The sequence below is a fragment of the Stenella coeruleoalba genome (assembly GCF_951394435.1).
Source record: "Stenella coeruleoalba genome assembly, chromosome: 11".
NCBI lineage: Eukaryota > Metazoa > Chordata > Mammalia > Artiodactyla > Delphinidae > Stenella > Stenella coeruleoalba.
Genome location: NC_137157.1, coordinates 20,669,791 through 20,683,507, shown reverse-complemented (window position 1 = coordinate 20,683,507; position 13,717 = coordinate 20,669,791). Strand labels below are relative to the sequence as shown.

At 43.8% G+C, this 13,717-nt stretch overlaps 1 protein-coding gene across 1 annotated transcript in view; it reads left to right on the top strand.

Annotated features, from left to right (window-relative positions):
* The window catches only part of ANO4 (anoctamin 4), a 482,060-nt gene that overhangs the window by 310,227 nt on the left and 158,116 nt on the right, over window positions 1–13,717 (top strand). Inside the window, exon 12 of the mRNA XM_079935996.1 lies at window positions 12,139–12,239. Within this exon, the coding sequence (XP_079792122.1) occupies window positions 12,139–12,239 (101 nt within the window). The remainder of the gene's footprint in view (window positions 1–12,138; window positions 12,240–13,717) is intronic.

Genomic DNA, 13,717 nt, shown 5'->3' with positions numbered 1-13,717 from the left:
CCTCATTGTGATCTAGAGGAGTGTTTACCTAAGCTTCTCATATGTAAATTTAAACCACCTTGAAACCTCTGTGGTGGCAAGAAGATGAATTTTTCTGTCTAATAGTAGTGTTTTAACAAGGTAATCAATAACGTGAGAAAGTTACTCACCCCAAGTAATTAATTAGTTGTTAATTAATTGAGGAATTAATTAATTAGTTAATTAATTCCTTAATTAATTCCTCAATTAATCTGTGATCCCAAGATGTTCACAGATTAATTGAGGAAATGTTCATTCTCCATGACTACATGCTTAGTAACATACTAAGCATGTAGTATGTCCTCTCCATGACTACATGCTTAGTAACATACTGCGAATATAGTTGTGGGGAAGCTGTACACTTTCCTAAAGACAGCAGTGAAATATGTAATTTCAGAATTAATGGGGATATAACCTGTATTAGTTTTATACTGCTGCATAAGAGATGACCTCAAACTCAGAGGCTTACAACAGCCCATGTTTATGATCTCATAGTTTCTCTGTGGGTCAGAAGTCTGGATAAAACTTAGTGGGGTCTTCCAGTCAGGATGCCACAAGGTTGCCATCAGGGTGTCAGCCAGGCTGTGTTCCTTTCTGGAGTTCAAGGTCCTTTTACATGGTTATTGGCAGAATTTATTTCCTGGCGGTTGTCAGACTGTGGTCCCCCTTTTCTTGCTGGCTGTCAGTCAGGGGCTGCTCTCAGCTGAGGCTGTTTACGACTCTTAGCCCTCCTGGGCCCTCTCACATTGGTACCTTACTTCTTCCAAGCCAGCAGAAGAATCTCTCTGACCTCGAGACTCTCTTTTAAGTACTGACCTGATTGGTTCAGGCCAATCCAGGATAATCTTTCTTTTGATTAACTCAAAGTCAACAGATTAGTATCCCAACCCCAGGAATGCCATCCCTCATATTCACAGGTCCCTCCCACACTCAAGGAGTGGTGATTATCTGGTTATTCAGGATGTGTAATCCAGTGGGGTGGGAATCTTGGGGGCCGTCTTAGAATTTAACTTGCCACGTAACTTGAGATCTAAAGAAGCAGAGGGCTTCCCTGGTGGCGCAGTGGTTGAGAGTCCGCCTGCCAATGCAGGGGACACGGGTTCGTGCGCCGGTCTGGGAGGATCCCACATGCCGCAGGGCAGCTGGGCCCGTGAGCCATGGCCGCTGAGCCTGCGCTTCCGGAGCCTGTGCTCCGCAACGGGAGAGGCCACAACAGTGAGAGGCCCGCGTACCGCAAAAAAAAACAAAAACAAAAGCAAAAAAAAAACAAAATAAAGAAGCAGAAATTTATCAGGCAGAGAAAATAGCATGTGAGAAAACCCCAAGACTGTCAGGAGTTTGGGGATGTGGAAAGAAGAAGAGATGAGGGCCATGTGACTGGAACCCAGAGAAAGGAAAAATGATACAAGATAAAGGAGTAGCCGGATCATGCACTGGCCACCTTAGTGATTTTCCAGAGGGCCATGGGAAACCGTGGATCACGATGCATTTTTAAAGGCGTCTCTGATGTCAGCGACAATACACACGGCAAGAACGGAACTGGAGGGAGCCCAGCTTCGAGGAGTCTTCAAGGAGCTCGATGATGGAGACTTACAGGGGGGTGGGGTGGTGGAGATGGAGAGAAGTGGATGGATTGGAGAGAGATGTAGGAGGTAGAGTCAGTCAAACACAGTGATTGACTGAATGGGGGCCAAGGAAAACGAAGTCAAAGGTGACTCTTGGAATTGAGGGACTGGGAGGAGGATTGTGCCGCTTCCTGAATCCGGGGACACTGAGGAGAAGAGCATTTTTTTCCAGAGAAGTGGGTCTCTCTTAGACACATTGAGTCTGATGTGCCCATGCAACAGCCAGGGGTAGACACCATGTTGGCCGTTGGCGTTGCTGATCTGGAACTCGGAAGAGGGTTCTGAGCCAAAGACAGGGATCTGGAAGAATCAGATGATAGGTGACATCTAAAGCCACACACCTATTTCCTGTCACTGATGCTAATGTCATCTTCAGGGGGTGAGCATTGTGACCATTTAGGAACATACAGTAGCTCAGAGGCTTTTCTCTACCAGGGCACAATAAGTGTGTGTGTGTGTGTGTGTGTGTGTGTGTGTGTGTGTGTGTGTGTGTACATGAGTTGTGGAGAGAGAATTGCGTCCGAATCAGCTGAAGAGTTTTTTTGAACTACACTCCGAAATTCTGATGAGTCCTCAGGGAATTGAGAATTAAAAAAATGAAAAGAAACAAAGTCTTTTTAGGGAATTATGCCCTCATTTTTCAGAGAAAACTGAAACTCAGGAAAGTGCAAGTCATTTGCCTGGTGACACACAGCTGAGTAGATGGCAGCCCCACTGAGAGGAGTTGAAATGGCTTAGCGATTACTTTGAGTCTTTTAAGCCTCCAGAAATGTACACTTCTCCATCCATTTCAGAGACTGGATTCCAGATCCACCAAAAAAAATTCCGCCATTAGCTATAAATTAGCAGAATGTTCCCCGAGCATTCTATGGGAGGAAGAAGGAAAGTCTTAGCTGTTGAACCACCCGCAGTGGTTGTAAGCTGACAACCGTGTCAGCTTCAGAGCAGTCATGCCTGGTATTGTCCTCATTTTACAGAGGAGGAAACAGGCTCATGAGCTGGTGTCGTGCCAGAAACACACAGGGAGCGTGAGCGGCAGAACCAGGCTTCAAGTTTGTTTCTACCGCTGGCCTTACATTCATTTTAGGATGTTTAGAGGGAACTGTATGCACTGTACCTTGGATTTCAATACGTAATTAAGTATTTTTCAGAAAAAATAAAATGACAATGGAATTGAATCCACAAAGAAAACGTATTCATGAGCCCCACGTTCCTCTTGTGAAGCAGCGGTTCTGGAGCCCAGCTGCCTTGGTGAGAATCCGGGCTCCCTCGTTACTCACTGTGTGATCTTAGCCAAGATCTTTGTGCTTTAGTTCCTCATCTGCAGTAAAACAGGATAATGATGCTGGCTGCATAGGGTTGGTGTGAAGATTAGGTTATTTAACATGTGTAAACGTCCTAAAACACTACGTAGCAAGTGGTAGCACTATGTAACTGCTCCCACCTCTACTGTTCCTATTTTTTTTCTCCAAGAGGCTTATCTGAGTTCCCAATTGGAAATTCATCTCTCCTTTCTTGTCCCCAGAGTGTCAGGGGTTCGCTTTGTTCTCCTGGCAACATAGTTATGAGAGAGTGAAATCCAGATAGTTGCCTGAGGGGGTACAGAAAAGATGCAAGTGGCTATTGACCCTTTGTGCCCAATAGATTGAAACGTGGAGCATCTTTATGCCTCAGGTTTTCAGCCATTAACTCTTGTCCCTGCCCGGAATGTGCTCTCCCTGGATAATGAAACAGCCTTCTTTCCTACTTCTTCAGGTTTCTGTTCAAACGTCACCTTATCAAAAGGCCTGTCCGCAGCACTCTGTCTAAATAGCATCTCCTTCTCACCGTTATTTTCTGTTTTCCTCCCCTTCTTTATTCTTCTTCGAAGCACACCATCAGAAATATCGTGTGTCTGTTCATTGAGTGTTGTGTCCCCCGTAGAACCTGAGCTCCACGAGGGCAGGGATTCGGCCTGTTGCGTTCACAGCTGTACTCCCAGCACCTAGGACAGTCCCTGGCACATAGAAGGGCCCCAGTGAAGGTTTGTGGACGACGTGAATGGATGAGTGAGTGAATCCTAATTACAATTCACGTGATGAGATGCGTGGTCAGCTGCAGAGACCACCATGATTTCCAGGTGCCCTTCTGCTGAACAAGTTTGGAACAAACCAAATGATTCTAGCCCCTCCTTTGCAGGTGAGGAAATCGAGGGCAGGGAAGAGGCCAGGTTCCAGATCTAAGGTGCAGCCAGAGAGAGAGCCAGGATTGGACAGTTTTCAACATGTTTTCACAGGCCATTTTAGTCTGCGCCTCAAAATAGCCCTAGACGTTTGCAGCTCCAGGAGTCATGTTGTCTCTGTGTGGCCAGTGAGAGAACTGAGGTGATTTACCCAAACTCGCAAGGCAGAGCTGTGACAGGACCTGGCCCAGGTGTTCTTTCCACCACAGAGCAGCACATGGTTGGCTGTTGGCCAGTGATCACCTAACAAGTCACATCAAGGGGACTTCTAGAAAGTATCTAAGCCTAGGTCTCCTGTAGTCTTCTGTGCTCTAATGAAGTTCCAGCTCTTTTAAAACGGTTTTCTTCAAGGTTAAAAAAGGATTGGGGATCATCTTTTGAGCTGAGTGGCTTTTTTAAGTTCAACAGCCTCTTGCAGGGCGTCCGGTTGACATAGGATACTCTGGGCTGCCGTAGACCCATGGGGGCTATTTCCAAACAGACCCCTGTTTCGTTCCCCGTTTCCTGCTCACCTGTTCCCTGTTTGGCACAAATGTAACCCCAGGATGCACTTTGTGTCTTAGGTGAATGAAATGAGCTTGCAAGTGAGAGACAGGCAGCTTCCTTCAAGCCAGGCGTTCACTCTGTGATATCTGTGGAGAGGAACATAGTTCAGTTTGCAGGTGCAGCTGCCTCTCCTGGCCCCTCCAAGCAAGCACCTTTGTGTTCCTATATATACTTTCATGGTCAAGATTTGGAAACCTGGTGGGAAAAAAGAAATCTTGTTCCTCAATTAAAGCTTTAACTTTAAAAAATATTTTTACCTGCCACAATTACTTACAAGCCTTCCTTCTTACTGTTTAAAGAGTATTTTTAGTGCACAAGGAACTGGCAAAGTACTTTGCATACAGTAAAGCTTGTAGTCCTCTGAAGAAATCTGAAGCGCTGCTGTTGTTCCCATTTCACAGATGAGAGAACTGAGGGTTACAGAGATTAAGTAACTTGTGCAAGGTCACCAGCTACTAATATCAGATCTGGCACTTGAACCCTAACTCCAAAGCTTGGACTTTTAACCACTACACTGTGTGCTTTCTCTACTCTGTTTTCCTTCAGTGTCTAAAGGAAGGTTGCATATCCTCATGCAGCCCTTGTTTTGTAATTCTACTTAACTTCCACATATACATTTCTTATCTCCATGGCTAGGGTATTAGCGTCTCAGGGGCAGGAATTTTCTCATTTTTGTATAGCCCAAAGCCAGTTGCCTTATTATAACATAAACGACCCTTTCTCAGCACAAGGCAAGTGGTTAATGCACTTGCAATAAATGTTTGATAAATGATTAACCAAATGTTTTAAATTGCTTTCCTTTCTCCTGCTACCTTTTAAAATGTGCCACCATCGTTTCAGTATAACCCAGTCAGTGAAAGTGGACCTGAAATCAAAAGAGATTGATAAAAATTTCCCAGAATAAGGTTTCTATGGCAAACGTGATTTCTAGTACATTTCCTTGTTGCATGCACACACATTATCTGCGTGTGACTCTGTACAAGACCGTGATCTCATTCAGGCAAACATCACAGACGTCAAACGGAACCCAAAATTGCAATGAGTTTTTTCTTTGAAATCAGAGATGTGTGTCTAATGAGAGCCTGCAGGGGGAGGGAGGTCCCATCTGCACGTCTACCTGGGGAATCCTTGGAGGTTGCTAGGAGTGTTCATTGCCTCGGAATCCCTGGCAGGTGTGCGAGAGCTACAGCCTGGGAACCTTGGGCACAGAGCGGAGACGAGCCGCTTCTGACTTCTTGACAAGATGCTCTGAAGCGGCGATAGCTTTCCCCAGCGTGGGCCAGGGGAGTCGCATATGGGCTTCATTCGCTGGTTTGTGGGTGGCAGGGAGGTGTGCTTGGGAGACAGACACAGCTTGGTGCCCGTGTGCCCTCCTCGAACTCAGCTCTGACTCAGGAAAGCCAGCCAGAACATGGAAGTTCCAAGTTTCCCTGCAGGGGACAAGCTGGACACTGTTAGAAGTGGAGTTCCACCTCAGCTGTACATCAGCAGCAGGACGGGGGCCAAGGGCAGTGTCAGCAGGCAAAGGGGAGGCGGCCACAGCAGCAAGGCTGGGACAAAGGGCACTGATGAATGAGGCCACTTCTAGCCAGCAGCCCAGGCGTAGCTGCGGGAAGGGTTACCTGAGCTGCCCCTGGCTTATCTGACACAGCTCATCACTTCATCCTTCTAGAAACCCATTCCTCCTGGGTTCTGCTTTGCCTTTGTCCCTCTCCTTGCTTCCCTCCCTCTCTGATGGCTCCTTCTCAGTCTGCTTTGATGGTTGCTTTCTCCTCTTCCAAACCTCTAAATGTTAGTGTGCCCTGGGGCTCAGTCCTTCCCTGTACTCTTTCCTTAGGTGACCTCATCAAGTTCTATGCTTTTAAATGTCAGCTACATGCCTGCAATTCTCAATAAGTCCCACCCTCTGAGAGCCAGACTCCCATATCCATTTGCCTGCTTCAAACTTCTGTGTACCTATCGCCCAGGTACCTCAAACACGCACATCCCAGAGTAAACAGCCATCTTCTCCCTGACTCTCGTCTACATAGTGCGTGGTATTAACCATCCCAGTTTCCCAGACAAAACAACCTGCCCATGCTTCTAAGACGCCGGATTCTTTTCTCACTCTCCTCATTTGATCAATCCCAAGTCCTTTCAAATCTACCTTCAGGTAGATCTCAAGTCTGTCCATTTCTCCCTTCCTTGCCGCATTTACCTTCTGGTTCCAGCCACCATCTTGTCTCACCTGGCCTCCTGGAATAACTTTTCTAGTGAATTTTTCAGCCCTGTGCTCCCCCTGGGACATTCCCCACAGGGCATTCAGAGTGTACTTTCTGAAACAAGTGATGCCGTCACCCCTGTCTTTAATCCATTGGTAACTTCCCATTGACCTTAGGAATAAAGTCCAAATTCCTTACAGCACTGAACCTGGCCTGGCAGTGTGTGTCCCCAGCTCTCCTCTTCAGCCCTATTATCAGGTATTCTCCCTGCCTCACACTTTACAGTATCCAGTCACCTGAGCCTTTTCAGTTCCTAGTGTCATCTCCCATCTCTGGGTCTTCGTACTTGCCGTTCCTTCTGCTTGGAATGCTTTTCACTTGGCTTCTCCCATAGCTGACATCTTCTCAGCTTTTGGATCTGAGGTTAGATGTTATGGCGGCAGGGATCAAACAGCTGTACCCTGCCTTCTACTGGCCCACAGCACTGTAATTCTTGTCCTTTTTACCACCTTTCATAATTTTAAATCATATGTTTATTTGTTGTTCAATGTCTGCCTCCTGCTTCAGACTGTAAGTTTGGGCTACCGTAATATATCCAAGCACCTAGCAGAGTACCTGGTATATAGTCGTCACTTAATGAATGTCTGTTGAATGAATGAATGAATGAATGTCCTTGGAGGAACATGTAGGGGACTGTGGAAGGACAGGAGATAGGAATTGGGGGCTTGACTCTCAGGGTTTCCTCTGGTTTAGCCTTGTGGTCAAAGACTGGAAAATCCTTTGCGGGTATTCGCTCCTTATCTGTCGCATTCACAGGTTGTAACTACGTAACTAGCTGTGTTCTTCCCGCCACTGCCAATGTGGTGTGGCCCTTCTTAGAGATGATGATGACTAACATGTTTTGGATGTACTGTGAGTACCCCACCTGTATTATGCCATTTAATACAACTCAATAGATAGCTATTGCTATCATTTCCCATTTTACAGATGAACGGACTGAGGCACAGAGAGGTTAAATAGCTTGTCCAGGATCGCAGAGCTGGTAAGAGGTAGACATATGAATATGGGCAGTCAAACCTCAGAGTCTGCATTCCTAACTAACGTCTGGTCCAGCTAGCCACGTGGCTCTGTACCTGTACTCTCTCCCAGATTGACCTCATCCAATCCCATGGATTTAAATATTGTCTATGTCCTGGCCACACTTACTTTGTATCTGTGGCCCAGACTGCTCCCCTGAGCTCCAGACTCATTTATCTACACCCAGGACATCTTCTCGTGACCATCACAAACTTACTTAGCATTTCCCAAACTGAGCTCATGATGTGCCTCCATGCCCCTGCTCCCAGACCCTCTTCCCGCCATGGTTTCGGGGGTCGTGAGATGGAGAGATGTGTGCATCTGCATGTCTCTGAGAGGTGGGTTGCTTGCGTTAGATCACGGCGTGCTATTTATTCTTTTCCTTACTGTTGCCGTATCTAACCTTCAGGTCAAGGACCATGATTTATATATCTTTGCATTCCCAGCCTCTAGTACATAGAAGGTGTTCAATACGTTCTTGTTGAATGAACAAGAAAGAAGGAATGTTTTCTGTGAATCCTACCTATTTCTCCTCCAGGTGTTTTCCATGCTCCTTCTTAATTTCTCCAATCATTCTTCTAAGGAGATTTTCCAGACTCCTCTAAATGGTCATTTTTCTTCTCCCCAGTGTTCTAACGTAAGGGATTTTTATTGCAGTATATTAATGAAACAACTGTATGTTTCAAAAAATTCATTTTTATTTCTCTTCATTTTGGCACTTGCACACTTGGATTTATGTGGAAAGGAATACTTAATAACGAGGAAAAACCTATTTAAGCACGGTAGCGTAATCATTCAGCACCGGAGAAAAGAGTGATATATGAGCTATATAATTAGCAATCATCTGTTTCACATTTATTTGTCTGGGCTGAAGTTCAGTTTCTCCTTAAAAACAGAGTATAAGTAATAAGTCCCATAGACACAGGTGTGCAAGCATGCACACACACACACACACGAATAGACACTCATCATCATTAATGGGAATTCAATTAACATTTTTCTCAAGATCATCTTAAATATAGCTTAATTTTCCCTCTTTGTTTTTGTTGCTTTGTTTTCTGAAATACGAAATTCTTTTCAGATTAGTTTGTATAAACTGATAAAGAATTCAGAGATTGTGTCTTCAATGCACATAAAAGCCATGGATTTATTCAAACTTCAGAGTTTATCAGATAAAATTGACAAGGGAGTCAGGGGATGTGGCTGTGGACTCAGCTTTGCCTGGGATAAACTTTCAGTTTGGCTGTGGGTGACTTACTTGACTTAGTCTCTTCCTTCTTTAAGAAATTGAAGTAAAGCCTCTCTTACAAGTTTGAGAATAAGATGAGGTAATGTGTAAAAGTGCTTCTAAAATTATAAAGCACTAAAAACTAGAGTGATGGTTTTATAATTATTGTTCTAATTGAAATAATAGGAAAATGGAGTTATTTTTATGCTGAATTAATCAAAGCAGTTGCTCTTTTATGCAGAAAATGGTTGAGATCCCACATTAGAAGTTTAGTTGACTCAGTATGTGTTCAGATGAACTTGGCTTTTCCAACACACAGAAGTATGGCACGTAAAACGTGCCCTAAATGGAATGTAGTACTGTATTCTCCTTAATATTTTCATACATTCATGGGAGATCTACAAAATGATTATCCTTGCAATAGAGTGTATATTTTCTGTAAAACTAGCAATCACAGTAATTCCATGAAGAGAGTATATTCTGAGATTATCCTCTATCTAAATCAAGGTTTGATTGATTCTGTAAATCAGTCACATTCCCATCTTCTTTATTTTGCACAATTTTACTCGTTCTCTCATGGGAATATGAGAGAAGAAATAGCAGGAAGTGAGAACCTTGTCAGAAAGCTAGGTGAATTTAAAGCATTCCCGGTATTACCATGAAACCTCCCAAGTGATGAAGCTACAAAACCTTCCCAGACTCTGAAGCGTATCTTTAGTATAAACAAAAAGGCCCATTTTTTTTTTTTTTTTTTTTTTTTTTTTTTGCGGTACGCGGGCCTCTCACTGTTGTGGCCTCTCCCGTCGTGGAGCACAGGCTCCGGACGCGCAGGCTCAGCGGCCATGGCTCACGGGCCCAGCCGCTCCGCGGCATGTGAGATCCTCCCGGACCGGGGCACGAACCCGTGTCCCCTGCATCAACAGGCGGACTCTCAACCGCTGCGCCACCAGGGAAGCCCCAGAAAGGCCCATTTTAAGGAAAAGTAATCTTTCTTCTGCTTTTTAACTTAGAAAACTATATTATATATGGAAAAACAAGTGGCAGTCTTTTCCAAAGCACAAGAATGCTCAACTGATAAGCTTTGAGAACATCTCAGATCAAGGCATCAGCGCGTCCACAGACATGAATGGGACACGATGGAGAGTGTGTGTGCTGTGTTTCTGTATATTCCTGTGTGGACATTGCCACCCATGAGCTCATTCACACTACCCCTGGCTACCTGGCTCTAAGAACCCAGTGCAGGGAAGTAATAGGTTACTAAACAGAAAACCAGTCTGTGCAAAGAGACACAGCCCTAGTCATTGCTTCTTCAGTGGTTGCTGGCGTGTTTGTTCCCTGCGTGGGCACCTTATTTGCAGTAATCGGCTATGTGGGCTCCAAGAGTCAATCTTCTTCACTTCTGGCTTCATAGGACTCCCAGCTTTCACTGGGGCCAGGACTAACTATTCACATTTCACTAGACAAATATTGGTTGAGTGTACCGTCTATAGTAGGCACTGTGCTAGGCCCAGAGGATTCACCCGTGAATAACAGAAACTTTCCTTGTTCTCAAGGAGCTTAGAGACAGGGGTCTGCTTATCCTAAGCTGAAAGATAAAACCTTATTTCAGCCTGAACTGCCAGAAAGTTTGATTTTCCTAACCAATATCAAAGGGTACCCCACCACCACCATTGTGGATTTGGGCCTTGGCCCTCCGCCCCATGGGAAATTCAGTGTCACCAAAGTCCCTGAGAACATTGTAGTTGACACCAGCTTGATTTTCATAATATCTTGAGGAGTTCTTATGAATTAAGTACACTATTTATATAAGCCTAACCAGAAGACCCTGAATGAAAATACAAGAGATGAATTACAATTGCATTTCATCTGCGATATAAAAACAATTCCCTGTAGTGCAAATGCACCCCAGCTGAAGCATAAAGTTGAGCTTTTTTTGTCAGCTGTGTAAAAATACTGGCTTGTTTATAAATACTATTATAGGGAGAGTTCAGCCACAAAGGCCTAACATATCTTAAACTACAAAATTTTAAATTGATACTCTTAAACTGTAAAACTTTAAATAATATGCAGTTCAGAACGACTGTGTGCGAGAAGGATATGGCTAAATAATTGGCCGTTTTGCTAATTTTAAACTGCTCTGGCTTACTGTTTCTCATCTTTCTTCTGCTTCCTTCCACAACTCAGCCCTCCCCCTGGGAAATGACTTCTGAAGGAAATCTCCTAATTGGAGATGTCCCCTTGGTCAGAGGCATAGATCAAAATGTGTTGGGGGGTTAACAGAGTATGAAGCTCTAGTTTTACTTGCTTGTCTAAGTTCTGTGTTGATAAGAAGCCCCAGAGGAGGCAAAGGTTTGGGGCCAAAGAACACAGTCCTTTGAAAAACCCTTGCTGATACTGACCCAGATTTAAGACTCACATCCCTTAGGTTCCTTTATCTCCACCACCACCAACTATTGCTTTTGCCTGTATGATTGAGAGCCTCTCTCTTTCTCTCTGCTTTCGCTGTAACTCTCCCTTGTTTATCCTCCACGCAGTAGCCACAGTGATCTTTGAACGCCTAAATCAAAATGACTTCCCCGTGGCCCTAGAATAAAGTTTAACCATCTTGTTGTGGCCTGTGAAGCACTACATATTCCTGCCCACCTTTCCACCCTCTGCTCGCTCCAGTCTCCATGATTAATCCACCCCAGCCCGTCTACTTGCCTCCCTGTCCCTCGACCATAGGACATACCAAGCTATTTCCCAACCTAGGGCCTTGGCACCCAGAACATTCATCCCATGCTCTTTATCCAGCTGGCTCCTTCTCTATATCTCAGCTCACATGTCCCCTCCTCAGAGAGGACTTTCCTTGGCCCTTGCCCAAAGAAATGGGTACCCTACCCCAACTCTTCCTCCTAAGACTTTGTTGTCTTCAGAATACTCGTAGCTCTGAATCTGTCCCTCTCTCTTTAACTTGTTTTTGCCTGTCTCCTTTTGTGTGTGTTTTTGCAGAATGTAAATGCCGTGCATATCTCTTTTGCTCCTAAACTGGTTCTCTAGTGCCTGCCACACAGTGGTGTATTGGTTGAGTGGATATATGCACACATAAGGAGCCAGCTTGTCGCTGAAGAATGCCCCCCATCTTAAACTCTGTACAAGTTCATGTGTTCTAAGTTCCAACTCAATTGAAACCATAGGAGACTTGGATATACTTTTCAATTTAGTTTCTTTTTTCTGTTTCAGTCCTCTCTAATAAATAGTGACATTATCTTTGTGAAGTTGCATGCCCCATGGGAAGTGCTCGGAAGATATGCAGAACAAATGAATGTAAGAATGCCTTTCAGGTAGGTGTAAAAGTATCCCGGCCCCCCCATTCTCTCTGCTACTAATGTACTCCTCTCTCAAAACAAATAAAACTGAAATGCGGACTGGAACACTCTAAGAAAATCCTTTAAGTGTTTAGGAAATGCAATAAGTACCTCATGGCTAATAATGGCTTCATGGCTTTTTGTGAAAATGTCTGGCTAATTCAGTCCTTAGAAGGGCACATAGTTCACCTGCCTGTGAGAAAGAAATATTTTCCAAGTGGCGTTTTCATTTCCAAAGTGCCATTTTTAGAAACCCTTGTGTACTGCTTCTTTGAATGGCCAGACCCCAGGATCAGTGGTGCAGGTCCTTACTGACTGGTCCCTTCCAGAAAAAAATTCAAATCTACTTCCATTGAAACAAGTTCAAGAAATTTCAGGAAAATGTGATCTTATTTTTTTTTTTATCTTATTTCTTTAAATAACCTATTTTTAAATTTAAAAAAATCAGGTCATAAATACTGCACAAGCATTGATATTTATTCCTAGGGGAATAGAAAACACTTTGCATGGATTTCTCAGTTATTTAAAGGGATTAATTTTCCTCCATCTTACAGTGAATATTCTTATTTTCCCTATAGATTAAGAAAAAGTGATCATTGGCTAGATGGAAATGAAATAAAGTATTAAACCTCAAGTTATAAATGCCAAGATATGTGGAAATAATGGAATCTCTCAAAGGAGGTGGAGGGATGTAGTACCAAGGACAGTTCCAAAGGGACTAAAGAATTAAATACTTTTAGTTCACAATTTGCCCATAAAGACCAAGTCAGTGGGCAGATATTAGACAAACTGCCAATTCTAAAATATACCTCTTAATGAGCTGTGGAAAGTTATCGACACAAAGAACCATCTACATTCTTAGAAACGAAGAGGAGCTAGGAACACATTTAGAGAAGGGCAATTTCCATTCATAGGGCTGTAATATATCTCCTTGGTGCACCTTATTTTCTTTGTTTACTGGTCTTTATGTCCTAATACCAATTCAAAATAGAGGCTGGATTTCTAGCATCTATTTTCCTTAAGGCAAAATTCCCGAAAGAATTGAGACAAACGTAGTTCTAAACTTTTCAGTTATTTATCAATGTGAATCAATACTATATCACACATAAGGACCAAAAATAAATCTATGCTTAGATAGAGTCATATATCAGACCAACATCTTATAGCCCACAGAGCTAAAAAGTCTACCTTTTGATAGTAGTAGTAGTTTTACAGTAGTCAAACCTAGTGAAACTGATACCCCCCTCCCCAGTAGCAACCTCATAAAACCTTTCGCCAGAACACACTTCTCAAGCACAGAACCTGAGCAGATTGTAGAAACATGAGCAGCGTGGTACAGAGCAAATTCCCTTAGTACCTGGAAGCATTTCGTCTCTGAAGCGCCTGGCTGCATCATAGATAATACCTCTGTGTGCTCATTACATAGCAGAAAAATGCTGCCTGCAAGCAGCATT